The sequence below is a fragment of the Prionailurus bengalensis genome, chromosome A2, assembly GCF_016509475.1.
Source record: "Prionailurus bengalensis isolate Pbe53 chromosome A2, Fcat_Pben_1.1_paternal_pri, whole genome shotgun sequence".
Classification (NCBI taxonomy): Eukaryota; Metazoa; Chordata; class Mammalia; order Carnivora; family Felidae; genus Prionailurus; species Prionailurus bengalensis.
The window spans coordinates 20,583,999-20,610,027 of record NC_057348.1 but is presented as its reverse complement, the minus strand read 5'-3'; the positions used below and the strand labels follow the sequence as shown (position 1 = coordinate 20,610,027).

General features: G+C 47.8%; 2 protein-coding genes across 9 annotated transcripts in view; both read right to left on the bottom strand.

Moving 5' to 3' along the window:
• TEX264 (testis expressed 264, ER-phagy receptor) overlaps positions 1-4,294 on the bottom strand; it is a 33,193-nt gene extending 28,899 nt beyond the window's left edge. For 2 of the 6 annotated variants that reach the window (XM_043587469.1, XM_043587468.1), the window contains exons 1-2: positions 3,236-3,311; positions 420-712 (exon numbers count right to left, since the gene is read on the bottom strand). In XM_043587469.1, coding sequence (XP_043443404.1) covers positions 420-677 — 258 coding nt within the window. In that variant the 5' untranslated portion in view covers positions 678-712; positions 3,236-3,311. The other 4 variants (XM_043587465.1, XM_043587466.1, XM_043587467.1 and 1 more) reach the window with 4 other exon arrangements.
• A 2,419-nt stretch (positions 4,295-6,713) lies between these two features.
• The window catches only part of RAD54L2 (RAD54 like 2), a 116,732-nt gene continuing 97,416 nt past the window's right edge, over positions 6,714-26,029 (bottom strand). For 2 of the 3 annotated variants that reach the window (XM_043587461.1, XM_043587464.1), the window contains 8 exons: positions 24,204-24,303; positions 23,247-23,452; positions 22,669-22,841; positions 21,732-21,928; positions 18,501-18,700; positions 17,336-17,425; positions 15,033-15,125; positions 6,714-12,667 (listed from right to left, as the gene is read on the bottom strand). In XM_043587461.1, the coding sequence (XP_043443396.1) occupies positions 11,673-12,667; positions 15,033-15,125; positions 17,336-17,425; positions 18,501-18,700; positions 21,732-21,928; positions 22,669-22,841; positions 23,247-23,452; positions 24,204-24,303 (2,054 nt within the window). In that variant the 3' untranslated portion in view covers positions 6,714-11,672. The remainder of the gene's footprint in view (positions 12,668-15,032; positions 15,126-17,335; positions 17,426-18,500; positions 18,701-21,731; positions 21,929-22,668; positions 22,842-23,246; positions 23,453-24,203; positions 24,304-26,029) is intronic. The other variant, XM_043587462.1, reaches the window with a different exon arrangement.

The window sequence follows — 26,029 nt, the reverse complement described above, 5'->3', positions numbered from 1 at the left end:
GGGAAGGCACAGAAACAACAAGGTATGACCCCAAAGAGAGGCAGAATCTGAACAGCCTGGCCTTAGAGTACTGGCCTCAAATGGGGATGGAAGAGGGAGGGACAGCAAGAGGAGGCAGGGGACGAAAGCCTTGGCAGAAACTAGAGACACACAATGCTGTGGCCCCCTGCAGTCAGAAGTCCATGGGTAGCTATGGGTAGCTATGAGCCAAGAACCAGACCTGGGCAAATAGAAAGGAGCATATGGATGCCTGGCACAGGAGTCCAAGCTAAATCTGGAAGGAGCTTCAAGCTCAGAGAAGAGGTTGTCTGCAGGACCAGATCACAGATTTTCCCACCCCTTCCTCAGAAACTACAACCCCCCGGCCCCATGTCCATCCATGGGGCAGAACCGCAGCCAGGGAACAGGAGGCTCCTTACCATGTGGGGGTTGTCGTAGTAGACGGCGATGGAGCGGAGCTTGGGGGAGACACTGCAGCTCTCGGTGAAAAGCCTCCCAGTCTCGCTGTAGGGCCCCACGTGGAACTTGTAGGCCACAGTGACATTGCGGATGGGGGGTGAGCCGGCACTCACCACCACCCCAGACAGCAGCCCTGAGTACCCAGCAAAGGCCAGCAGTGTCAGCAGCAGCAGCAGAGTCAGGCCCACAATCAGGCCTAGGAGAAGCAGGTCAGACATGGCTCTGTGCCCCCGACACTGTGCCCCCAAGACAGCTGCAAAAGAGACAGGAGGGAGAGGAGGCTGGTAGCCTGCTCTGACCAATGTGCCCACCTGCCCGCCAGCCACTTATGGCCCAACCTCAGCCCTGCCTTGGGTGCTCTGACCCAGGAGGAGGAGGGACCAGGGTGTTTACACACAGAAGTGACCTAGAAGAGAGCTACAAAGGATGACTGAAGCCGCAAGCCTCTTTATTTCTTAATCACAATTGTTGAGGCTCTCAGAACAGCTCTGCCTGTCAGCTGGCAGCCTTGGTCACACCTGGGGAAACTGAGTCATAGAGGTGAACAGGAGTGAGTCAGCTATGGACATACTCCCAGCCCTGACCAGCCTCCCTCAAGATGGGCAAGAAAGCCAGCTTGCCTTTTCCCTACATTACTTCTTCCTTCCCACAGCAGAGCCACACTGCCTGCCCAGCTTCCCCAAGCCTCATGGACCACTATCAGAGGGAGGATGGGCAAGCGCCAGGGTCCAATCATTTATTAAAAAATAGGGAAACCATAAGGAACAAAACCCCATGGGGAAAATGTACCACAGGAAGAGACTTTCATAGGAAACTCTCCTTTGTGAAGCACATCGGGCCCTCAGAATCTTGCTATCCAGCAAGCTCACCCATCCAGAACCAAGGAAAGATCGGATCAAATCAGCCAAAGCAGCCAGAACAAAGTCCAGCACTGTGCTTCCCAGACTAGAGCCAATGGTACTAACAAGATTCATCCCACTTTTCCAGCCCACAGATTAGAAACAAAGAGGAGAAAGACAAGTTTGTTAGAAATGGAAACACACCAGGGAGAACAATTACTTATCCCTGGCCCAAGCAGTTCATCCCATGGGGAAGGGGTGCCAACCTAGAGGGAGCCACAGCTGGGTCCACTTGCTGCCCTGTCCCTCTCCCCATCAGCATCTCCAGGTGTTTAGAATTAGTTTTTGTAGTTTTGATCTTGCCACCCCACCTTCTCTACTAGGTAGTTCGTGGAAAGGCATCCTGGGGTGAGGTGAGGGTGTCTTTTCTTCCTTTTTGTGTTTATGTCGTTTATCTGACAATTGTCCCTCCTCCCATTGGCCTTTCCTCATTCCTCCTTTTTGTATGCTACAAGTAATAAAGACACTCATTTCAAGGAAAACAACAACAACAACAACAACAACAACAACAACAAAGAAACAGAGAAGCTATCCAAAAGCAGGGCCAGGAACACAACATAGAGGTTGGTGTGTGAGCCATTCAAGGCAGACTGTCCAGCCCTCTATGTCCAGCCCTCTACGAAGCTGGGGGCCAGAAGCCCAACCCTCTTATACAAAGGGCTTGATTTGAGTCCCCCAGGGGGGTGGAAAATCACAGCAGTTTAAAAAGGAAGGGAAACATGTGACCCACTGGAGGAATATTCTCACTCCAAGTATTGAAAATTTTAAAGATTTGGGGCACCGGGATGGCTAAGTAGGTTGAGTGTCTAACTCTTGATTTTGGCTTGAGTCATGATCCCGGGGTCTTGGGATCGAACCCCACATCAGGCTCCACTGAGTGTAGAGGCTGCTTGAGATTCTCTTTCTCTCTCACTCCCTCTGTCCCTCTGCCCCATTCATGCACTCTCGCTCTAAAATATAAATAAACAAAAATTTAAAAGATTTGGGAGGTGCAAATCAATGCTTCAGCCCTATGGGAAATTTAGCTCTATGGAATAATTTGTTCCCTGTGGGTTCTGGGTGTCAAAATTTTTTGCTGAAAAACGGTCTTTGGAGTCAACATACACATAGTGTTTGCCTTAACAAAGAGGCAAACTAAACTCCTAAACCTTTGATGTCATAGCATGGAGGTGCATCACACTGGTATTAGCCATCCCTGTTCCTGCGCCACAGTTGTGCTTTTTTTGGATGCATTGGCCATCCTACTCATCTTGCCTCCAGTTAGTTTCATTCCTATTTTCCTTGGTGATGATGATGATGACGATAAATCTTTCACTTACTATAGTGTAGTACTAATCTACGGTACTTACTATATGCCAGGCACTATCCAAATGTTGAAACACAGCTACTTTATTAATCCTCAAAACAAGGTAGGTAAGGATCAGGAAGTTAAGAGACTTCCCCCAAGGTCACACAGGCACTAAATAGAACGACTTGGACCAAAATGCAGGCACTAGGAACTCAGGCAGTCTGACTCCAGGCTGCCATTTTCACTTTCTCCTCCCAAGTGACAGGATTTCCAGAAAGGCTCAAGCATTTAATCCATGTTGGGACATCTCTGAACCCAAGGCTCTCAGCTGGAAGCTCTCACTCAGCAGCTAGGTCTCAGTTGCCTTGAGAGTGACCATCCTTCACTTTGACCTACCCTCTCGGCTGCACATTCCCCGTCTACCTCAAAGGAACTTAGTTCCCACCTCCCTCTTCCTCTCACCTCCTAAAGTACTCAGAAGAGAGGGAAAATGCACCCCAGAGCTTAGGTCAGCACAGGAGGGAGGCAGGGCAAAGTGTATTTCCCCATACTCAAGAGAAAGGGCAGGAGAAGGGCCGAGGAAGCTCACCTGAAAAGCCAGGCTCACTTTTAGCAACTCATGGCATCCAGCGCCGCAGGGACCAAATGCTCCAAGTACTCCAGTGCTGGGGGCAGAGAGAAAATCACCACTGAGCTGGGCACCGTGCCCTGACTGTTCCCTTTTCGGGGAAAGCCCACTAGGGCCTCTACAGGAACTCCCTCCTCACCACAAGGCTGCACCTCTACCTCGTCCTCCTACCGCTTACGGAAATCAGAAGCCAAAAGCCAAACTCGGCCTCATAATGTCAACTCTTCACTGGGGCTGTGCTTATGCCCCTGTTCTTGGAGAGTCCTCTTCTTGGAGGGTTCCAGCCTCTGTAACTGGCTTTGAAACAGCCCCTATCGCTGACATCGGTTTCTCCTCGGGTCAGAGACCAGGGGTGGTCGTCTCTGACCCGAGCCGGCGAGGCTTCCTGAGGCTGCTCACTTGCGCCGCGGCAGTGGGCCGGGCCCTTAAACTTCGGTGCCAGTGAGCGGCGGAAAGACCCAGGCCTGCGCGGGACTGAGGTGCGCCGACTCCCACTCTGCGCTTCCAGCACTGCTCACTCGCGCCTCGCTTATTTACCCAGCTCCTTTCTTTTCAGCCATGACCTCACGGGGTCTCACACACCTCCGTAACTTAAGAGAATCTAAAGTTTGCAGCCACGGCTGAGGCGCGGCCTCCAGGGATAGGGGCGGAGCTAAAGTGCGGTTTTTGCCTCAGTTCCCCAACCCCCACCCTCCACCCCCGGCTCCAGCTCCTCTGGCTCGGGGCGTGCCCCGTGGCCGAAGCCGGGGCAACGCGGGGTGGTAGGCTGGTCCAAGGTCGCGTTCGGGCCCTTGGACCTAGCCGGGCCCTTGGACCCAGCTGTGGGCGAGACGAGATGCAAAGAGCGCCCTGGGTTGCGGGGGTCACGAAGGGGACGCGGGAACCCCTGAGGTCGCGCCCGGACAGACGGAGGCTCCAGGCCCTCAGCGCGCGTGAGGCCGCCCAGGCGGGGACGCCTCTCCTCCGGCCCAGCCCTCACCTCAGCGGCCGCCCGCCGCGGACGCCGATCCGCGCAGGCGGCTCCAGGCTAGGTCGCGGAGCCTGCGCGCGCCCGCCGCGCACGCTCGCTCCGCCCCCTCTCGCGGCGGGACGTGGCCGTGGCCGTGGGCGCGTGCGCGCGGTACCGGAGGGCGGAGGCCTGCCCCGCCCGGTCTTAGCATCGAGCGGCGCCCAGCCCCAGGAGCTGTCAGGGGCGGAGCCCACTGAGCACTTTCCTGCCTCCCACAAACTTACCCGGCCCCAGGTGTTGGGGTAAGTCAGCCTGGTGGCCCACAGTAGAGAGCCAGATTGGGTCCAAGGAAGCCCGCACCAGAGTGAAGCGTTTGAAGAGGCTTGGGAAGTTCAGCACAGCAGTATCAGCCTATGGCATTTATTTGTAGTACCCTTCGTCCTGCCACTTCCTCTCATTGTAGCTTCCCGATGGACCTGGGAACCCAGCAAGTCAAGGCTACCTGCCCCCGTTTTACAACTGAGGAAACTGACGCCCAGCTTGGACTCAGGGAAGAAGCTAGTGGATCCAACCTCTGGAATAGTGCAAATATCAGTCATGCCTCCAACACTCCACCCCACCCCACCCCCAACCACAGGAGTGGTCATTCATCCACCCAACATTTACTGAGTAACACTCCTTGCCAGGACAGTTCAAGGGGCTGGGGATACTGAAGAAACGGAACTAAGGCCCTACCCTCTTGGAGCTAAGCAGGAACCGCCCCCTTGCAGTCTCCTCCCCAGAGCCCTGGAAGTGCCTGGGGGAGGTTGGGCTGACCTTCTAGCTTAAGGTATTCTAGAGTAAACTCCTTGAACATAGGCTGAATCCTCAGCTCATATTTCTGAGGACCTACAAACTATACAAAGCACTCTTCTAGATCCCTAAAGATAAAACTTTGCCCTCCTGAGAGGCCCAGTCTTGCAGTGGAAGGAGTAGGAGAGGGAACAACTATGCTCCTAAGCTTGGCTACATGAGCTACCTTGGTGCCTCTGACACAGAGGATTGATATTTGGGAGGGGAATCATCTTATTCTGGATTCCACTACTGCACTAGCAAAGGGCAGACTGAACACACGGAGGCACTCATAATCCTGGCTTCCTTTCCCAGTACTTCACACTGTTCCAATCCCAGGCAGGAAAGAATGACCCTCATCCACAGGGCCAAGCCTATCCCCAGCCCTCTGGGCAAACACTGGTAGGAAGAGCAGCTGGCCCCTCACAGGCACTCAGGGCTGGGCTGGCAGAGTCATGGCAGTTTGATTTTGCTTATGAACATCAAACACATGATCAAAACCTTTAGGTGCTCCAGGCAAGTGGGCTATACACTTGGAAGCATTTCCTGTGAGATAAGGGCCAATTCATGGTTCAGAGACAAGACAGCTTCTGAACACAATGTTCACCTGGTCATTTTTCCTGTTTCTCAGAATCTGATGAGATTGTCCCAAGAAACCGTTGTCTGGAGCTGCTCTTTCCTCATCTTGTCCTCTCTGCTCACTTCCTTCAGGCTGGCTGGGGAATTCCAGATGCCACGTCAGAGTTCAGGGTGTGCCTTAGGAGCTTCACCACCTCTGTTGTCAATGGAGAGTCTACCTGTGATAGAAGCTGCTGGCCACAAGTCCCCACTCCTCCCTTTCATCTCAGGCTGCTCCCAACAGAGTAAGCCCAACCTTTGGTAGGGATCTCTGCAAGACCTCTGCTGGCCACCAGCTAAGGCAGCTAAGACGCAGTCCTCTTCCCTCTAGAAATAAGTGTAAGCAGACCTGTTCCACCTTATAGTACGAATCCTCTCATGAACCCAGACTTGGCCTTTGTCTCCTCCTGCCTTTCTCTGTCCAAGAAACCCCCACAGAGCCACTTTAATTCTCCCTCTGCAAACTTCCAGAGACTCTTTCCATAGGGCTTCTCCCCTTACAGGGACCAAACTTGGAGACAAAGAGTGGACTGCCCTCACCTTCCCTTACGTCTCATATTCCAAAGCCCTGGACAGTTCTCTGTGAGGCAATGGTTAGATCCACTAACCCAGATGACAAATGGAGAAGGCATATGCAGTGTAAGACAGTCTGCATACCCTGCCACCAGTCATCTCCCATCCTCTGAAGGCACTGATGCTGCACCCAATCCCCAATCCCCCACAGTCTGGTTAGGGCTGCCCCAGCAGGACTTGCCATGATTGAGGATCACCTAGCTTTAAGCCACTCTGAGTCAGTTTCGATGTTTCATCTAGAGCCTGGAAATGTGGTCCTCTTCAGGTGAGCAAAGGCAGAAAAAGCCTAGTGAACCCCATTGCAACAAAGAGCCTACCAGCAGTCTGCCCTCTATTCCCACCTCTCTCCCCCACCCCACTCACATCAAGTACCATCCCAGTGCCCACTATACTCTAGGTTTATATCCCTTTCACCACCCAGTCAGCCAGCCAGCTGTTCAGACAATTCCTTGATCAAACAACACTGCCTTCTGGAGTTTAAATTTTATTTTACAAAAAGAGAAATAAAGAAAACTGATAGGCAGTTATACTGACTTACAATTGTTCTGTTTGCTTTTTTAAAAAAGTGACATGAAACACAAGTAAAAATAAATACGTCATAGAAACAGCCAGTTGCCCAGTCTCTGGGGCAGGAGCACCTGCCCTGCTGAGAGAGGAGGGAAGCCCATGATCACACCAGCAGCTGGAGCACCCAGACACAGATGCTCCTCAAAGCCAGGCGCAGCAGGTCCCAGGCCTCAGGGGGCGTCCTGAGGAAAGAAGACGGAAAACCAAAGCCAGGTGCCAGGTCCCTGGGGCCACTTCATATCTCCTCCCCCCAACTCCTCCCGGCAGCAGTGTGGCCTTAGTGGTTATCCATTGCGACCCCCTCAACCCACCTGGACCCCCTTCCCCTGACCCTTCTGGAGAGGGTACAGGATAAAACCAGTCTTGGGCAGGCTGAGGGGGATTTTTCCCGTGAGTCCCCAGCCCACCCTGAGTAACACAACCAGATAACAGTTTACACCCATATGCACGAATGCACACTCTCTCGCGCGCACATGCATGCATACGTGTGCACACACACGCACGCACACTCTTTCACACACACACACACACACACACACATACACACACACACCCCTGGGCTGAGCTCTCTTTCAGAGAAGGGTCCTGGGTCAGGTCACAGTATGAGGTCCCCTCTTCTGAATATCATCCCAGTAGTGGTAACAGAGTACCCAAATCTCCCCAAGCCCTCTGCACTACAGACTCCACAGCCTGCCTGGCTACCTCTTCCCAACGCACTGGATTACTATATCCAACCAACCTATGAGAGAGGAAAGGGGCAGACTCAGGTCCCTGAAGAATGAAGAAGTAAGTTGGCCACTGCCTGCTCGGGAAGTTCATCGTTAAGACTTGGTATTCATAAAAGGCCTAGGGCCAAGCTAGTGGCACAGAAGAGACATGAAGGGGTCACATCAGAACACATAGGGCAGAAGAGTCAGTAGGAGGGGACAGAGTCTGACTGTGGCTGATGGAAAGCGCAGCATTCTCCGGCCTTGAGGTGCAGATCTCCTGGGAACAAGTCAGAGGAGGGCCAGAAAGTCTCCTGGGGGTCTGTTGGGGGAAAGAGCTCTTATCTCAGAGTTTTGCTGGGGAAAGAATGATTGATCTGGGTGCACAGGAGGCCATGACTCAGAAGGGAGACTGGTCTTCTGAGGACTCACAGGGAACTGGGAAGCAGGAGGAAGGGGGTCATGGCCAAGAACACTAGGAATAAGGAATGTATAACCCCCAGACCTTCCCCATGGGGTGAGGACTCGGTTCCAGAGCAATGCCACAGCAATGCCAGGCTCAAATGGACTGAGACAGACAGCCTTGCTCTGCTGACAGCTTTGGGAGTGACCATCCCACCCAGACCACTAAAGTTTGGTTGTTTCAACCTATCAGCAAAACTTTACCCCAGTTAACTGCTTCACGCCCTAGAGAGGGCAATTTCATATTTAGTTGTGAATCACAAGTATATACAGAGATACCACATACTAATTCCTAGAGAAGAGAGTTCCAAGGACCAGAAAGAGTTCTCCTTAAGTCAGCAGGTGAAGAGATAGATGCTCAAAAAGCACAACTCGAGGGGTATGAACTTGGCAGATATCCAATGATCTGATCCAACATGGTTCATTTACTTTCTTAATGAAATGGCTACTTTGTCTCTGGTTCCATTTTCATCCACAAAGATATTAAGAAAAGAAAATTGAACATCATTACAAATGGTAATCCTGAATCATTAAGTAGTACTATATTCCCTAGGCTGAGGATTCAGACTAAGCCAGATGGATCAAGCTTGAGAGGTCCTTGAAAACATCCTTTGGAAGACAATGGTGAGGGGAAAATGCTGAGAGGCCTGATCCACTGCACATCCCTCCCCACCCCCCACCCCCCCACCCCCGCCACCCATTATCACCATCCTTCTGTCACTCAGGCCTAGATGGTGGTTGAAAGCCACCACCAAGTGTTTCTGATCAAAGAGGCTGTAAAACATGGTTCTTAGGCTCTGAGACATTTCCTGCTTCCCTCACACACATGCTCATATTTGATGTGCATGCACACTTGCCTACCAGCACAAAGAGATAGCAGAAAAGTGTTTTTTCAGATTAAAAAACAAAAAACCCCCAAACATGAAACTGGTAGCATTCTAATTTCCCATGATCCCACCCCATAGCCTTTATACAATATAAGCTGCACATATCAAAAAAAGGCTTCTCTAGCCAGGTCAGCTTCCCCAAACTATTGCCTCTTCTGACCTGAAGTAAGACCCAGCCCCTGGAATCAGTGGGTAGAGAGCAGGTATGTATTGCCTCTCAGAATACCCATTCACTTCCTGGTACCTTCAAAGGCCCATCCTTCCAGTGACTGGTTTCAATTCTTTGCTGATAATTTCCAGATTCTCAGAGCCTGCTGCTGTGATTTCCTAGAGGTAAACACAGACATATTCCTCCTTCCCTAACACCACACACACACACACACACACACACACACACACACACACACACCCCTCTGGGATCCCAGTGCTCTGGGGGCCTTAGAGGCATCAGTTGTAGCCCAGATTGTGAGTGTGCTCTGCAAATCAGAGATCCAGGCTAGCTCGCTCCTACTGCACCAGCCTCAAATCTGAGAGCCCACTCCAACTGAGTCCCTTCACCATCATTCTTGGGATACCTCTGAAAGAGAAAGCACTGGTTGGAACTGCTATTTTAAAATTATTAAAATAATTTGCATAGCTAAATTGTAGATCTAAGGCTTCTATGAGTAGGAGAGCTAAGTGTCTGACAGGGTACCTATGAAAACAGAGAGAGAAAGCTCTTTAAGTTCCACTTTTGGTGCAACTGGACAGCACACAAACACACACACATGCATGCATGCACCCCCATTAGCCATCTCCTTGTCTCTTCTCTGGGGACAATACCCCAGAATGTGCTAAAGCCCTCTAACAATGGAAACAAACTTGTCAGAAGAGTTGCAGAAGCAACTACTACTAGGGGAGACTTGGCTAAGCTGCCTCCAAGGCTGGAAAGAGGCAGGTGCAGCAGCTGCCCAGTGGGGACCCATGAATAGGTGGCAAAACTCTAAAGCCAGACAGGTTTGTTCTTCATAAAGAACTGACTAGCAAAGTCTCAGTAGCAGGGGGAAAAGAGCCAATAGGAAGACAGCCAGTGTTTATGCTTAAAGACTAGATACCCCCTCCTCTGCCACTGGCAACAAGAAAGAGGAGACCCAGAATGACTGATGTATTCTTTTAAGACAAAAGCCAGACTTAAGGCTCCTACAGAGGAAGGGCTGCTCTGTGTTCCTTCAAAGAGGATGGAGATAACAGACACCAGGCCACAATGATCATCTGTCAGGCTGGGGAGGCCAAGACATTTCCTAATAGGAAATCAGCAGTCTATTCTCTCAACCCAGCAGTCACCTATGCAGAGCTTCACTATTCAGCATAGAGAGCCTACCTTAAAGTCATCCCAGGAGGACACAGCTCCAAATTTGGGGTCACCGACTTCCCAATGGCAAACTCCATGATCCCAAGTTTCAATCTCTGTGGAATGAGTCTCACCTGCACTAACTATCCAGTCACAAGATTCACTGGTCTTCCTGAGAGGCCATTTCCCGAAAACATAGCTGTTTAGTGTAAACCTCGGTCAAGCCCAACTCTCTTTCCTTGGTCAATTCACCATCTACCTGGGACTTGTTTACCAGCAGCTATGGGATCTGGGAGATATTAACATTTCCCTTCCTATCTCCTACCCTCCTAAAATCTAACCGCCCCCCCCCCAAGAAAAACAAGACACATGGAAAGTCCAAATAATAAATAATTGCCCATAAGAAATAAATTAACATGGAGCTTTCTAGCGGGGAAGGAAAGGAAAGGCCACAAGGATAGGCAGGTTGGGGGCTCAGGTCCATCCTTGTGAAGAAGGTCTTTTCTGGCCACAATTGCATGACCTCTTGCTCACACAACACAGTGTTCCCCCCCCCGCTCCCAGCCTCTGCATACAATCTCACACCCTGTGAAGGGAAATCTGCTCAGAGACAGCCACTGGGGAAAGAGACAGAGATTGGTAATGCCCATTTTCTCTCATAATTTCCCCCAAATTCTAAAATAAATGTGGCTCTGAAAACCAGGGACTTGGATTAGCTGGGACTTCTCTTCACCCAACCAGAAGGAAACTTGTGGGTTCCATGGCTCTTTTCCTGGGCTCATCCCGATACTGATACTAATAGTTGCCATGAACCAACACACTCTGATTTCCATTTTAAAAAAGATAAATTCATTTTTTAGTTTCCCGCTTAGTGTCTCCCACCCTCCCCTCCCACCTCCACCCCTGCTCTGTTACATACAAGTACACACACACACACACACACACACACACACACACACACACACACACACACCTGGTCTGCTTCTTCCCCCCCCCACCCCCAGAAAGACTCCACTTCATATGAAATCTCATTCTGTTCTCCCTGCCCACCCTCCTTCACTTACCCTCCTTCCCTCCCCTCCCCTCTCCAGGCCAAGCTAAGTCACCCAGTAAGGCAGCTCTCTTGGGAGAGAATGTTCCCAAAGACAGAAATGGGATGTGAGCTTCTACGCTCAGATGGCAAGCAAGCAAGCACACAGCATAAGCAAGGCAGGCAGGAAGAGAGGCAGGCTGCCCTGCCCCTTCATTCCTGTTTTGGGTCCCTGATTTCCTGCTATTGCTGCTCTGTTGGATTATTTTGCCTCTTTTGTTACACAGCAACAGAGCCCTGCCACTACAGTCAACCACCTTTCTTTGCCCTCTTCCTTTCCCCTCCTGCCAAGTGCCCTATTCTCAGAAAGCCCAGATTGCTGCCTTTCAGCTTGGTGGGCAACCTGCTGGGGGGCCCCGAGTGAGGTGGAGAGGGGCTCCCCAGCTATTTCCCAGTGACCTCTATCACATCATCGTCCTTATCCTCGTCATCATTGGAGCTGAAGCCCACCTCAGCAACCTCATGAGAGTCAAATGGAGGCACCTGGGACCGGAGGAGGCCGCCAGCAGGGTAGCCTGCATGTGGGGACATGTAGCCTGGGTAGACAGACATGCCCCGTGAAAGGTTGCTGGGTAAGACAGGGGAAGGAAAAGGCGCAAACATCCTCGGCTCGGACAGGAGTGGCTGTGAGAATGGGAGTGAATAGCTGGGTAGTATCCCTGGAACAGACGGGTTGAGCATGAAGGTGGGGTTGCTGGCAGTGACTGAGGTAGCCGTGGAGGAGGAACTGACGGGGCCTGCTGGCACCAGAGGGTCAGTAGTCACTGGAAACACCAGGCGGGCATCTGCCAGCAAATTGGACAGCTGGTAGTAGGAGGGGGTACTGCCCATAAACAAGGAGTTCTCCCCAGCCTGGGAGGTGAAGGGAGCGGTGAGGTTATGGTTTAAGGAGACGGGTGGCATGGCAAACCCGCCAGAAACTGGATACCCGTGTTCGTACGGCTGCACGGGGGCTGGCAGGTGGCCTTTCCTGGACCGCCGGCGGGCTGACTCTTGGGCAGCAGGTGGCGTGGCCATCTTTCGCTTATGGCCCCGTAAGTCCAACACTGGGTTCCTGTCACCACAGGGCTGGCCGGTCACCAAGAGGGAACTATTGAGGCAATGACCCCCATGTCGAGGCTCAGTCCCGAGAGCTGTCCCAGGAACAGCACTGCTGTCCACGAGTTGAGCCGGGGGGCCAGGCAGGGCGGCATTGGAGTTTGGGGAGCTCTGTTGGGATTCCCTGGCGGCAGCCACATCTGCATACTGCTGGAGCTCACTGATGATCTCCGGGCTGTCTGGAGAGACGGGCCTGGCCAGCCCCTCGGGGTCGGGGGCTTTGGGTGATGAGGCACTGTGTCTGCCGTTGCTTGTGGATTCGAGAGAAGGCCCCTGGGAACCTGGGGATAAAATGTAGGTAACTGAGAACCAGAATGGCCAGGGAGAGGAGAGTATAGGAAAAATTCCATTAAAAAAACCCTTGTCCTGTGGTCCCCCAAATTCAAAGAGTTTGATATCCAAACATCACCCAGTCAACTTTTCCCAGTCACAAAGAAAGAAATCTCTCGAGGGGCGCCCGGGTGGCGCAGTCGGTTAAGCATCCGACTTCAGCCAGGTCACGATCTCGCGGTCCGTGAGTTCGAGCCCCGCGTCAGGCTCTGGGCTGATGGCTCAGAGCCTGGAGCCTGTTTCCGATTCTGTGTCTCCCTCTCTCTCTGCCCCTCCCCCGTTCATGCTCTGTCTCTCTCTGTCCCAAAAATAAATAAACGTTGGAAAAAAAAAAAAAAAAAGAAAGAAATCTCTCGATCTAGGAAACAAGTCTATGATAAGACATATAACTTCTCTACACCCCAGGTCCCCAATCTGTGAAACTCGACCAAAGTGAATTCTAGGAGATAATGAATATGAAAAGCTAAGAGATCATTTCTGCAATAAGTTGGACTCTTCCAGGGGCAGAGACAGCCAGTGACCAAGATGGAAGGGAAAAGGAAAATGAAGTTTAAAAAAAGGTCCATCCTGGTTTAAAAACAAAACCCAATCCATGGCCATGAAAGACAACTGGGACAAGTAGGGATATAGTCTAGATAGCAGGTACTATTATGGAGTTTTAAGCTTTTTAGTGTGATAATGGTGTTGTGGCTAGGAGGAGAATGTCCTTACTCTTAAGAGATGTGTGCTGAAGTACTTAAAGGTAAAATGACACGACATCTTCAGCACTATTTGCAAATAGTTCCAATAATAGGAAGGGAGAGAGAGACAGAAGAAAGTTTATGAGAACAGTAACAGTCATTGGACCTAGATGCAGGGTACATGGGTGCTCACCGTGCTGTTCTTTCAACTTGTCTGGAGGTATGGAAATTTCCATAATAAAAGCTGGAAGCAAGAGCAGTCTAGTGCTCATACTCCACAGAGGAAGGATAGATGAGAGGCACTCCTGTAGAGGGGAACTTGGACAGAGTTCCTAACACTGTTAATGTGCCACATACACACTCTTTGACTTGGCAATCCCACTTCTAGGAATTCATCCTATAGACATACCCACATGACTATGAACCAGTACTGTAAGAGGGGAGTGAAACAATGTAAATGTCCAAGGACAGGGAACTCGGTAATGCGCTGTGTTATACCCATCTAACAGCATCCTGTGTACACCTTCAATAAGGCACATCTAAAGAAATGGTAAGGAACAAGTACTGAGATACACTAGTGAGTAAAAAAATAAACAGTGTAGTATAGTAAGTTAGCATCTGTTTTAAAAATATAGAGGGGGAGCCTGGGTGGCTCAGCCAGTTGGGCGTCTGACTCTTGATGTCAGCTTAGGTCATGATCTCACGGTTTGTGGGTTTGTCAGACTCTGCGGTGACAGTGTGGAGCCTGCTTGGGATTTCTCTCTCTGCTCCTCCCCTGCCTGAGCTCTCCCTCTCCCTCTCTCTCAAAATAAATAAATAAAGTTTAAAATAAAAGGGGCGCCTGGGTGGCGCAGTCGGTTGGGCGTCCGACTTCAGCCAGGTCACGATCTCGCGGTCCGTGAGTTCGAGCCCCGCATCAGGCTCTGGGCTGATGGCTCGGAGCCTGGAGCCTGTTTCCGATTCTGTCTCCCTCTCTCTCTGCCCCTCCCCCGTTCATGCTCTGTCTCTCTCTGTCCCCCAAAAAATAAATAAACGTTGAAAAAAAAATTAAAAAAAAAATAAATAAAATAAAAAAAATAAATAAAAAATAAAAATACAGAGATGGGATGCCTGGGTGGCTCAGTTGGTTAAGTGTCCAACTTCGGCTTAGGTCATGATCTCATGGTTTGTGGGTTCGAGCCCTGCGTTGGGCTCTGTGCTGACAACTCAGAGCCTGGAGCCTGCTTTGGATTCTGTGTCTCCCTCTCTCTGTCTCTGCTCCTCTCCCACTCACGCTCTCTCTCTCTCTCTCAAAAATAAATATCAAAAAAAAATTTTTTTTAAATACAGAGAAAAGTTACATATGTATACTTAACACACACACACACACACACACACACACACACACACACACACACATTCCTGTACCAAGTATATGTATAATATATCTCTGAAGAAAGCAAATGAGAGTAACACCTTCAGAAAGGAGCAATAGATGGCTGGGAGTGTGGGGAGAGCAAAACTTACTTTTCACTTTACCCCTCTTAAACCTTTTGAATTGTGAACTATATACACGTTATTCAAAAAATTAATTAATTACAAACCAAAACAAACAGACAAATGCCATGCAGGTCAATAGAAAGTAGAAGCTTTATACCTGAGGCAGCCATCCGACCATCTTCTGGGACCTTCGGTTTGCCAGTTGCTCGGACAGCAAAGATCCGCCCATCACTGGTGCGAATGTATGTCCCTAACGAAAAACAGGAGGAAGGCTGCTAGAAGCAGATACACAATCAGCCAACCCTGGGAACCCCAGGCCTAGGCATCGTGGGCTGGGAAACCAGCTATAAAATTAGGTCTTATGCCCTTTCTTGAGATCCCCTGAAATGACAAGTGGACCAGTTGAACTGTGGACCCAGTATTACTCATTTACTCCATAAGACTGTATGACTATGAGGCATTGTTGTAGACACTGAAGAACGTTAAGACAGAAAAGGGACCTGTCTCACAGGGCTCAACCTCTAGAGAAAGAGACAATGATACCAGAAAATATCAGGAAAGATGAAATGCAATGGAGAAAATAAACAGGATGCTGTGAAAGAGAGTAAGTTGGCTGCCTTGGTTCTGGATGAAGTACTCTGGCAGGAGTCCTCTTAATCTGGGAAGAAGGAGCCTCGTTGCCTCAACACCTTCTTCTACCTTGATAGGAATAATTTAAGGCCAGCATTCTGTTCCCATAGGGCACAACCCTACCTTCTCTGTTTTTTGATATCAATCTCCTGGAAGGTCAGGGCTGCCTCTGGGCTAGAGGTCAGCAAACTTTTTCTTAAAGGGCCAGCTGGTAAATATTTTTGCCTTTGTGGGCCAAAAGGTGTCTGTTACAACCACTCAACTCTGCTACTATAGATTGAAAACAGCTGGGCATGGCTGTGCTCCAAACATCTTTATTTAGGGACACTGAAATGTGAATTTCATATAATTTTTAGGTGTCACAAAACAGTATTCTTTTGATTTTTTTTTTTAGCCAATTAAAAATGTAAAACCCATGCTTAGCTCACAGTTACAGAATCCAAGCAGGTTGGATTTGGCCCATGGGCCATAGTTTGCTGACCCATGCTTTAGGCTAGGAAGAGTCTGGTAAAGAGGCTGGGTATAATCTTCTCTGTGGGTCATGTACTTCATGGCATCTTTTCCCTGAGCCTAAAAGGTACTTTGACCCAACAGAAGCTAGGGCAAAATCTCCTTGCTAAATAGCCTCAGGGAGCCTCGTAGTAAAGGTTGATATGAATGATAGGTTCAGAATGCATTCTGACAATGTCCAGTCCAGACTTCTCATTCCAGTAATCTCATCTCCATCTACAGTCTATAAGCAGGACAGAGGCAGTGGACTTTTTAAATTACCACACTCAAAATGTCTGTCATGCAATCCACAGATACTAATTTATCTACTCAATACATTTCCTAATTGAGACCTCCACCCCACTCTGAGCAAGTGGGTAAGACAACATAGCAACATACATGTTAGCTAATAACCCATTCCACAGCTCTTTTCCTCCACTTTTGGTCTCCCTGTGTGCAGTGTAAGTGCCAGGCATTAAGCTGTTGTTTAACAAGGCATCCACTTCAAACGCATCTATCTCAAATAAGCCAATTGCACCTGTATGACAGCTACTAACTAAACAAGTAGATAAGGAACCAGACTGTGCCTACCCATGAAGTTCCCCTTTTAGAAAGCCCAGAGTAACCCAGAAAATTGAACCCTGAGTGACCCTGCTTTTCCTTTCCCATTCCCTAATTCCTGCTCTTACGTTTTAAATTTACCAATAAAGAGTAACCTGCAAAACTCTAACCACCCCAACTCCTGGATCCTAATAGAAACCCAGGCCTTCTCTCCCTGTTTCTCTACCCATAAACTCATTGTGTGGCCCTGGGGTGCTGTGCACCTACCAGGACCTGTGAGTCATAAACTTTGTTTTTTCAAAGTCCACTGGTGGTTGCTGCTGAGGTGCATCATGCAATCACAGTAAGAACCACAGGGCCAGTCCAGTCACCACACTGGCTCTGGGAAATGTCTGTGGGGGCTTGCCATGATTAGTACACCACCAGGTCGTACCCAGGCACTTCTAGTTGATAGCATCACTATCAACACACTGTGATTGATACAAAACATGGTGTCTATTCAAACTCAACTCAAGATTCTCCATAAAAACAAGGACAAAAATACAGGAATGGAGAGACCCTAACTCTCTTCTTTTAAGCCACTGACAGATCTCTTTTGGGCCCACCCCAACTCTGCTAAGCTCCTAGAAATGCTTCTTCTCATGCTTCCTCCACATGTGACATTCTTACATAGGACGATTCCTATCCTCCCTCTAGCTCAGGCCATATATATTTATTCTGCTTCCCAGTCCCACACTCTGAACCAAAAGTAGAGGATGGGCCCTGTGGTCGGGCTCTTACCTTTCGTCCCACGGATGATGTGAATGCTCTCACCAGCATTAATTCTCGCCTGTACATCTGTGGAGCTGTTGAGTCCAGGAATAACAATATCTAGTGAAGATACAGACCTCAGATTTAGATTACCTGACTGAGAAGGGAAGAAGATGCAAAGTCCGTGTCTACCCCTGTTCCTCAGTGGCTTCCCTAAAGCCTCTCAGTGGAGCAGAGGTCTGAACCAAGGGAGGAGAAGCAAGCAGGGCCTCCTCTCACAGTTGCCTAGCAAAGAATACTGTGAGAATGAGAACCTTTTAAAAAATCTGATCATCTTTCTGATCAATTTCCCTTGATTTAATTAAAAATTCATAGTTTTAGTTTGGAAAAAGTTCTAGTTCAAATGATTATTTCTATATTTGTTTGTTGTCCTCCTCTCTAAGCCATCTGAATCCATCTGCTCCACATCACTTTAGGCTCCAAAAGTGGCCTCATCCTCTTCCTTGCTGGCATTACTCCACACCTAACTAAAGAATAAAATGTATGTTTGAGAATCAGCAGAAGTAGGATTATAAGGGGCTCGCTTTTTGTCTTTAGTCATTTCACAATTTTTTATAATGGACACATATTATTTTCATACTCAAAAATCTAAGGTATTTTTATTCAAATTTATGTACCATGAATATTTCTAGGTAATAAGATGAAAAACAGCTCCATGAAATGCTTTCCTTCCCAAAGAACCAACTGCGGAGAGAGACAGGCTGCCAGCCTCCTACCACTGGCCCACCATGCTCAATTCACATCAAACTCACAAAGAAAGAAGCAAGTGACATTCGGGTATTCTAATTAATTAGGGAAGTTGACAGTTTATACCCAGCTGACCCTACAGTCAGGCAGGACTCAACACATTCACACCTCTCAGACCAACTCTGTGTTCCCGTGAAATTTCCACAATCTCTACAGTGTCTATCCTACATATCACATTTAAGAAAACCCAGTTCCATGTTAGAATTCTTAAGATATTCCATTAGAATGCAAATTCCTCAAGATCAGGGACTATCTTCTCTATTTTTACCCACAGTACCAGTGTAGTAAGGCCTAGAATATAAAAGGTGTTTAATAAATACCTCCTGAATGAACAAAGTAAGTTTAAAAGGGATAGGCAGCCCTGGAAGAGGACCTAGGAGTTCCCAACCTGTTGTGGTGACCACCTTCTGCACAAGGACCCCCGCGCGCTGTAGGTAGTTGATCGGGAAGTTCATGGCTGGATTTGTGCTGGAGGCAGAGCTTACACTGCCTCCCAGTGGGACATGCCGGGGCATCATGGGGATGGGGGTGGACTGCACAGGACGAACACTGGCCACAGGCTTCTCATCACTCTTCAGTGTTGGCTGCCTGTGAGAGAAAGACAAACACACTAAGAGACTTTAGCAGAACAGCCCTTACCTTTCTACAAAGGCTGCAGAGTTTCTCCAGATTCCCCCATTCTACAGTGCCCCCATTCTCAGCTGCTACTGAGAAGAACCAGAAAAACCTGCAGAGTATGGCCAATTCAAAAGGAGACTAGAAGCAGGACTGAGACAGAGTGGCAATGAGACATACAGCCTCTCAGAGTCAAAGAAGAATCAGATGTCAGCAGAATAATACCTTTTTGGAGATCTGAGGTGACATTTGCTCCTCTAGAATTTGGACTGTCTACATACATTAGGGATTAGTCCTTGGAGGGAAGTTAGGAAAAGGTAAAGATGCAATAAGGGAGAAGAAATTCCTCAGAACACAGTGCATGCCAAGTTGAAGGCAAAGGGGTGTAATTTTCCCCACTCACCCAGGAAAAGGCATGTAATGCCACATGTTCAGGTGATCTTGAGAGAGCACATGTTCAACATCAACCATCTTTACTCTCTGGAACCTCTAGTTTCAATAAGTAATGCAGACACCTCTCTCCTCCACATTACACTTCATTGGGCTCCTCCTGGGGCCAATGTCCAAAGTACTCCTCTAGTCACGACCACTACAAAAGCAGTGGCAGCCAAAACGCTGTTCACAGAACCCGGGTCTCTGAATGGCACACAGCCATGACCACCCTGAGCACTGCTGTGCATCTTATGCCAGCATGCCAAATGTTACCCGATGGTCAATGATGCACTCCTCATTCTTCACTTTCCTTTCAAATGAATGTTGGTACCTTGAGAAAACTACTCCTGATTTAAGATTTTTGAAATTAAGACCCTGTCTCTAAGCTTTCTGAAATTTGTGCCTTTGGTCTTCAGTCTTGGGGGGAAGACCTCCTTGGACTGGTATATTCTTTCTTACCTGACCGAAGAGCATTGCTCTGAGGTTGCTACAGGCAATTTTGGGTAGCCCTCTGGGCCCTGTGGACTCCTGTATTCCTAGATAGGCCATAGAGCACAGTAAGCTCTATGTCTCATTTCCTATGCTCTATGTCTGAGTCTCATTTCCTCAGTCTGCCCAGGGTGGCTTTGCAGGAGCTAGCAGGGCTAGCAGCCCTGGTCAGATGCCAGTGGGAGTCTTCCTAGAATTCAAAGTCAGATCAGGGTAAAAGTCAGGGTAACAGGAATCTAGCCTAAGCTCCCTACTCTGCAGGGGTTGAAGCAAGGAAATTGGGCAGAAAGCCCTCCTCACATATACCCAGACAGGAGGAAGAATCAACAGGATCATGGTATGGCTCATCAAGTGCTGTGAGAGGCTAGTGCCTCCCATAGAACCAGAGATGGGCCACAAAAGCCCACAGCCCAGCCCATTTGTCACATCTTCCCCCAACATGGCTTTTTTCTCACTGGGTTCAGGCTTACTCCATTCCTGTTGCTTCATGGGGAAGCCCAGAAAAGAGAAAAAAACAGGTGGAGGACAAGAAAGGAGAACATTCCCAGATAATAGTATCTTGGAAAATGACACAGAAATAAAGTCTGAAGGCTTTGAAAGAGAATAACATTTTTCTTGAAAGCATCTTGTACATAAAAAGTAGCAAATTTGGAGCACCTGGGTGGCTCACTCAGTTAGGCTTCTGACTTTGGCTCAGGTCACAATCTCACGGTTCATGAGTTCAAGCCCCGCCTCAGGCTCTGTGCTGACAGCTCAGAACCTAGAGCTGCTTTGGATTCTGTGTCTTCCTCTCCCTGCCCCTCCCCTGCTCATGCTCTGTCTCTCTCTCAAAAATAAACATTAAAAAAAAAAAAAAAAGAGTAGCAAATTTACTCACCAAAAATTAGTCTTAAGTAAAATTTACTGGTTTCATTTCCCTTAGAACCTCATTTGTCAAGTTTTTTTTTAACACGTAATCTTCATAGGAAAAAAAGTTTTAGGGGCACCTGGGTGGCTCAGTCCGTTAAGCGTCCGACTTCACCTCAGGTCATAATCTCAAGGTTCGTGAGTTCAAGCCCCGAGTTGGGCTCTGTGCTGACAGCTCAGAGCCTGGAGCCTGCTTCTTATTCTGTGTCTCCCTCTCTCTCTCTCTGCCCTTCCCCACTTGTGCTCTGTCTCTCAAAAATAAATAAAGGTAAAAAAAACTTTTAAAAAAAGGATAATAAAACAAAAAAAAATTTTAATGCAAACCACTCAATCAGGCAGTCAATCTGGTAAGGCCTATGAAGTACTTTGCCTTAAAATGAAAAAAATTAAGCATAATGTTTTGTAATTTCTTACAAAGAAGCTCTTTGCTTAGCAACTAGCTTCTATCATGTTCATACTTTGGAAGCTGTTCTCAAGAAAAAGATTTTTTTCTCAGAATTGTGGCACAGCCACACAATGAAAATCCCATTAAGAGCAGCAGAATTCCTTGACTGCAATCCAAGACCCGCAAAAGACCTGGCCTTCACCCTTGAACTTCACTGCTTAAGCAAGATCTAGGACCAAGGCGCTACAGATATGAAGGCAGCTGTGTGGGAGGGGTGGGCCTCTGTGTCTTGGGAAGCTGCACCTCTCCAGGAGTCTAGAAGGACTCTTCTGAGTCACAAAGCCAGTAGGTCACTCTTTCAGCCAGAGCCACTTAAAACACCAGGGCTGCTGAACTGCTTTGGAACCTCATCCAAGAGCAGGACCTGTCGGTTCACAACAGCCAGCAAGCAAGTTATAGGCTCTCCCTTTGTTTAAAACAGAACCAGTCAGGGCTCAACCTGGGTGGCTCAATTGGTTGAGTGACCAACTTCGGTTCAGGTCATGATCTCATAGTTTGTGAGTTCAAGCCCCGTGTCGGGCTCTGTGCTGACAGCTCAGATCCTGGAGCCTGCTTCTGATTCTGTGTCTCCCTCTCTCTCTGCCCCTCCCTCACTCATGCTCTGTCTCTCTCTGTCTCAGAAATAAATAAACATAAAAAAAAATTTTTTTTTTTAATTTTTTAAAAACAGAACCAGTCACAAGGTTTGGGCCTGGCCCAGCAGCAGGCCTTCCTCCCCTTTCAGTGACTCACCAGTTTCTCTGACTGAAAGCAGGGATGCTGGTCAGGTTCTGGTCGCTTGCAGGGTAATACTGCGCATACGATGGGCGGGTATAGGGGACGGATGTGCGCTTGTCTTCCTCATAGCTTTTCTTTGCTGCTTTTTTCTCAGCCTTGGTCAGCTTGTGATCCTTTCGGTTAAGGAGCAGTGACTCATGCTCAAAAGGCTCCTGGGGACATAGGAGGACATTGATTTAATTATCAGTCTGTGCCAACACAACGGATATACAATGAGGCTTACTCTGAAACTGAGAAAGGGCTGACTATCTCCAGCACTCGCAAAGAGCCTGCTTACAGACACATAAGCAGGTTTACTGTCTTTTTGTCAAGAGTATAACTCACAACTTTAACCCAGCCCCACCTTTAGATAGCCCAAATCTGCCTTCTATATCAAAAGGATGGGAGAGGGGCGCCTGGGTAGCTCAGTCCATTAAGCATCCAACTCTTAATCTCGGCTCAAGTCATGATCTCATGGTTTGTGAGATGGAGCCCCGCGTTGGGCTCCACACTGACTGTGTGGAGCCTGCTTGGGATTTTCTCTATCTCTCTCTCTCTCCTTGGCTCACACGGGTACAGCACGTATGCTCACTCTCTCTCTCTTCCAAAATAATTAAACACTTAAAAAATAAAAGGATGGGAGAGTTCAGAGAATTACTAGACTACATTTCTAGAACTTTACCCCTTCTTTCTGCTAGGAAAAACTCACACTGGACAAATTATTCCACATGGCTGAGCTGAGCACTGCTAGAATAAGACTGGGGTGGGAAACTTCACAGGGTAAGGAGAGAACCAGATGAGTTCAAGTCTTCTGTATGAAACAAAGCTTCAGATGAAGGAAAGTAGTTTGCCAGACAAGCTTCCCTGAGTGGAGACTGCTATACTGGGAACTGCATGCATCCCAGGCTCTCACCTTGGTGATGAGGTGAGGGTACTTCAGACAGGCAAGTTGGAGTACTGGCTCCTTGATCCCCTTTATGTTCAAGGATGCTTGGGGAGCTGGCTCCTTCTCAACAAAGTGCAGTAGGTTCTCCACCTCCTTCCGGGTAAAGTTCAGCATTGGATTGAGATCATCCACCACCCGATCTAGAAGTGAGAAGACATGGAGAAAGTCAGTATGTGGCAGAGAAGACTGCAAAAGCACAGCTACAAAGGTTGGCAGACAAGAGAGGTTGTGGTTGGTATAACTGTCACTAATATCTAAACTACCTCAGTCCATCCCATATTTGAAAGTCAAAGACCAGGTCTGAGGCCCTGGTGAAATGGAAATATCATAAGAGAAACCTGTATACCTACACTCAGTTCTTATCATTAAACCTGCCCAGGACAAGTTGGGGTCAATCACCTCTTAAGCAATTATTTGAATCAGAATGAGATGGGAGGAACTGCTGACTTTCTGTGATTCAAAGCTTACCTGTGTTCCTACAACCTGGCCCTCCCCTCCCACCACTGATACAATAAGGATAATATTGTGCCTGAAAGATGCCCTACCTGACATGCCCTGCTTGGAAATTTGTCGGTCATAGATCTTCTTTTCAAGGGTGAAATCAGCCACAAGGCGATAGATGTGACAGGGCTTTTTCTGGCCATAACGGTATACCCGACACACTGCCTGGGCATCATGGCAAGGGTTCCAAGAAGCATCAAACACCACCACTCGGTTGGCACCGATCAGATTCACACCCAAGCATCCAGCCCTGTAAAACACAAGCCAACAGTCACAGAACCTTTCGTTTTAAAGAACGTTTTCAAACTGAAATTTGACTGTGACTGATAGCCCCATATCACTTCCTTTGTTATAAGCATGACATACTGGAGGATTGTACTCTCCTGCTGATGAACAGTACATTGCTCAAGCCCTGAAAAGTATGCCCTGAAAATCCAAAACAGAAGTGTTGACCAGTTTTGAAAGAAAACCCACTCTCTCTCCTCTGTAATTAGTAAGGCCCCTGCATCCTGGCCCCAGAGTGATGTCACTTGGTGAAGGGAAACCTCTGCATACAGATGTTTCTGGTGTGTTTAGTCTAACAGCTTAGGAAAATGACTAGTTCACACCCATCAAGGGCATTCTGATGGCAGAACACAGCACAGCCTTCAAGCTGCTTGGCATAAGACAAATAATGCCATCGCCTTTTACAGTTACATTACACTTTCTGCTTTTTAAAGCACTTTCACATTAATCCCATCATCTAAGACTCAGAATACTCCTGAGAGAAAAGCTAAGTATGACTATTATTAATGAAGGGCTCAAAGAACTTCGTGACACTATCATGATGACTACCCTTCTAACACAACTTCCTTTTGGGGTCCCCTCTCTGACTTCAAAAACAAGTCACAAACCCGAGCAGATCTCTTCTGATGAAACTTGGATGAGCCTTTGGGTACCTGCCCACGTGGCTAGCTGCCCTGAATACAGCCCTCTGACCTCCGCTCTCAGGATCCACTCACCTTGTGGACAGAAGGAATAGCCAGGTGGTGAGGTTGCTGGGATCATTGAACTGATTAATGAGCCGCTCCCTCTCAAAGGCAGGGGTGCTACCATCTAGCCCTAGGACAGAAGGAAAATCACAAGAAATGGACATATAAGGGCACGGGTACACAGCAAAATCACTGGGCAAATGTATTTTTAAAACAAAACAAATACACTACAGTATTCTGATTCCACCCCCATGGACATTCCATGGGTCTACAGTGAGTCCCAGGCACCTATAATTTTCAAATATCGCCATGTGCAACAAGGATTACAAACTATGTTTCTCCCTTTAATAGACAAACTAATTCTAAGGTCAAGGTTCCTAGACTTTAGATTGCATAAGAACCACTCTAAATACGGAAGCTTGGTAAAAGCTGGCTCAGGGTGACCTCTCTACTTCAGTCCTGTAAATCCTGGTGAGTGCAGAAGGACTAAGAGTTCTGTGTTGTGATATGGATGTTGTCCCTCCACCAGGAATTTGCATTGTTAACAAACTCCTATGATTAAGAGCTTACTATAAGGAGACATTAAAAAGAATAGATCTGGGGCAGTGGGATGGGGCATATGGATGAAAAGAAGGAAGTTCAAAGGAAAGGGAAAAAGTAACATTCAATTAAGAAGCATGAATAACAGCAAAGAAAACAATCAACAAAACTAAAAGGCAATCTACAGAATGGGAGAAGATACTTGCAAATGACATATCGGAGAAAGGGCTAGTATCCAAAATCTATAAAGAACTTATCAAATTCAATACCCAAAAACACCAAAAAAATTCAGTTAAGAAATGGGCAGAAGACATGAACAGACATTTCTCGAAAGAAGACATACAAATTGCTTAAGACACATGAAAAAATGCTCAACATCACTCATCATCAGGGATGATTAAAACCACAATGAGATACCACCTCATACCTGTCAGAATGGCTAAAATTAATAACTCAGGAAACAACAGATTTTGGCATGGATGCAGAGAAAGGGGAACACTCTTACACTGTTGGTGGTAATGCAAATTGGAGCAGCCACTCTGGAAAAGAGTGTGGAGGTTCCTCAGAAAGTTAAAGATAGAACTACCCTACAACCTAGCAACTGCACTACTCGGTATGTATCCAAAGGATACAAAAATATTGATTCAAAGGGGCACAAGCAAAAAAAAAAAGGGGGGGGACATGCACCCCAATGTTTATAGCAGCATTATCAACAATAGCCAAATTATGGAAAAAGCCCAAATGTCCACTGACTGATGAATGGATAAAGAAGATGTGGTTTGTATGTATGTAACATACAATGGAATACTACTCAGCAATGAAAAAGAATGAAATCTTGCCATTTGCAACATGGATGGAGCTGGATGATATTATGCTAAGTGAAATAAGTCAGAGAAAGACAAATACCCCATGATTTCATTTATATGTGTAATTTAAGAAATAAAACAGATGAACATAGGGAAGGAAAAATAAAATAAGATAAAAACAGAGAAGGAGGCAAACCTAAGAAACTCTTAACTATAGAGAACAAACTGAGGGTTGCTGGCAGGGAGGTGGGTGGGGGATGGGCTAAACGCATGATGAGTATTAAGGAGGGCACTTGTGATGAGCACTGGGTGTTGTATATAAGTGATGAATCACTAAGTCACTCCTGAAACTAATACTACCCTTAACTAACTTGAATTTATATAAAATCTTGGAAGGAAAAAAAAAAAAAAGCAGCAGCAGCATGAATAAGAGAGGAGCGGCTACATTTGTCACCCTAGGGAAAAGAGAGAAAAGGACAAAGCTAAGGAGATGAAATACCACATGGAGGA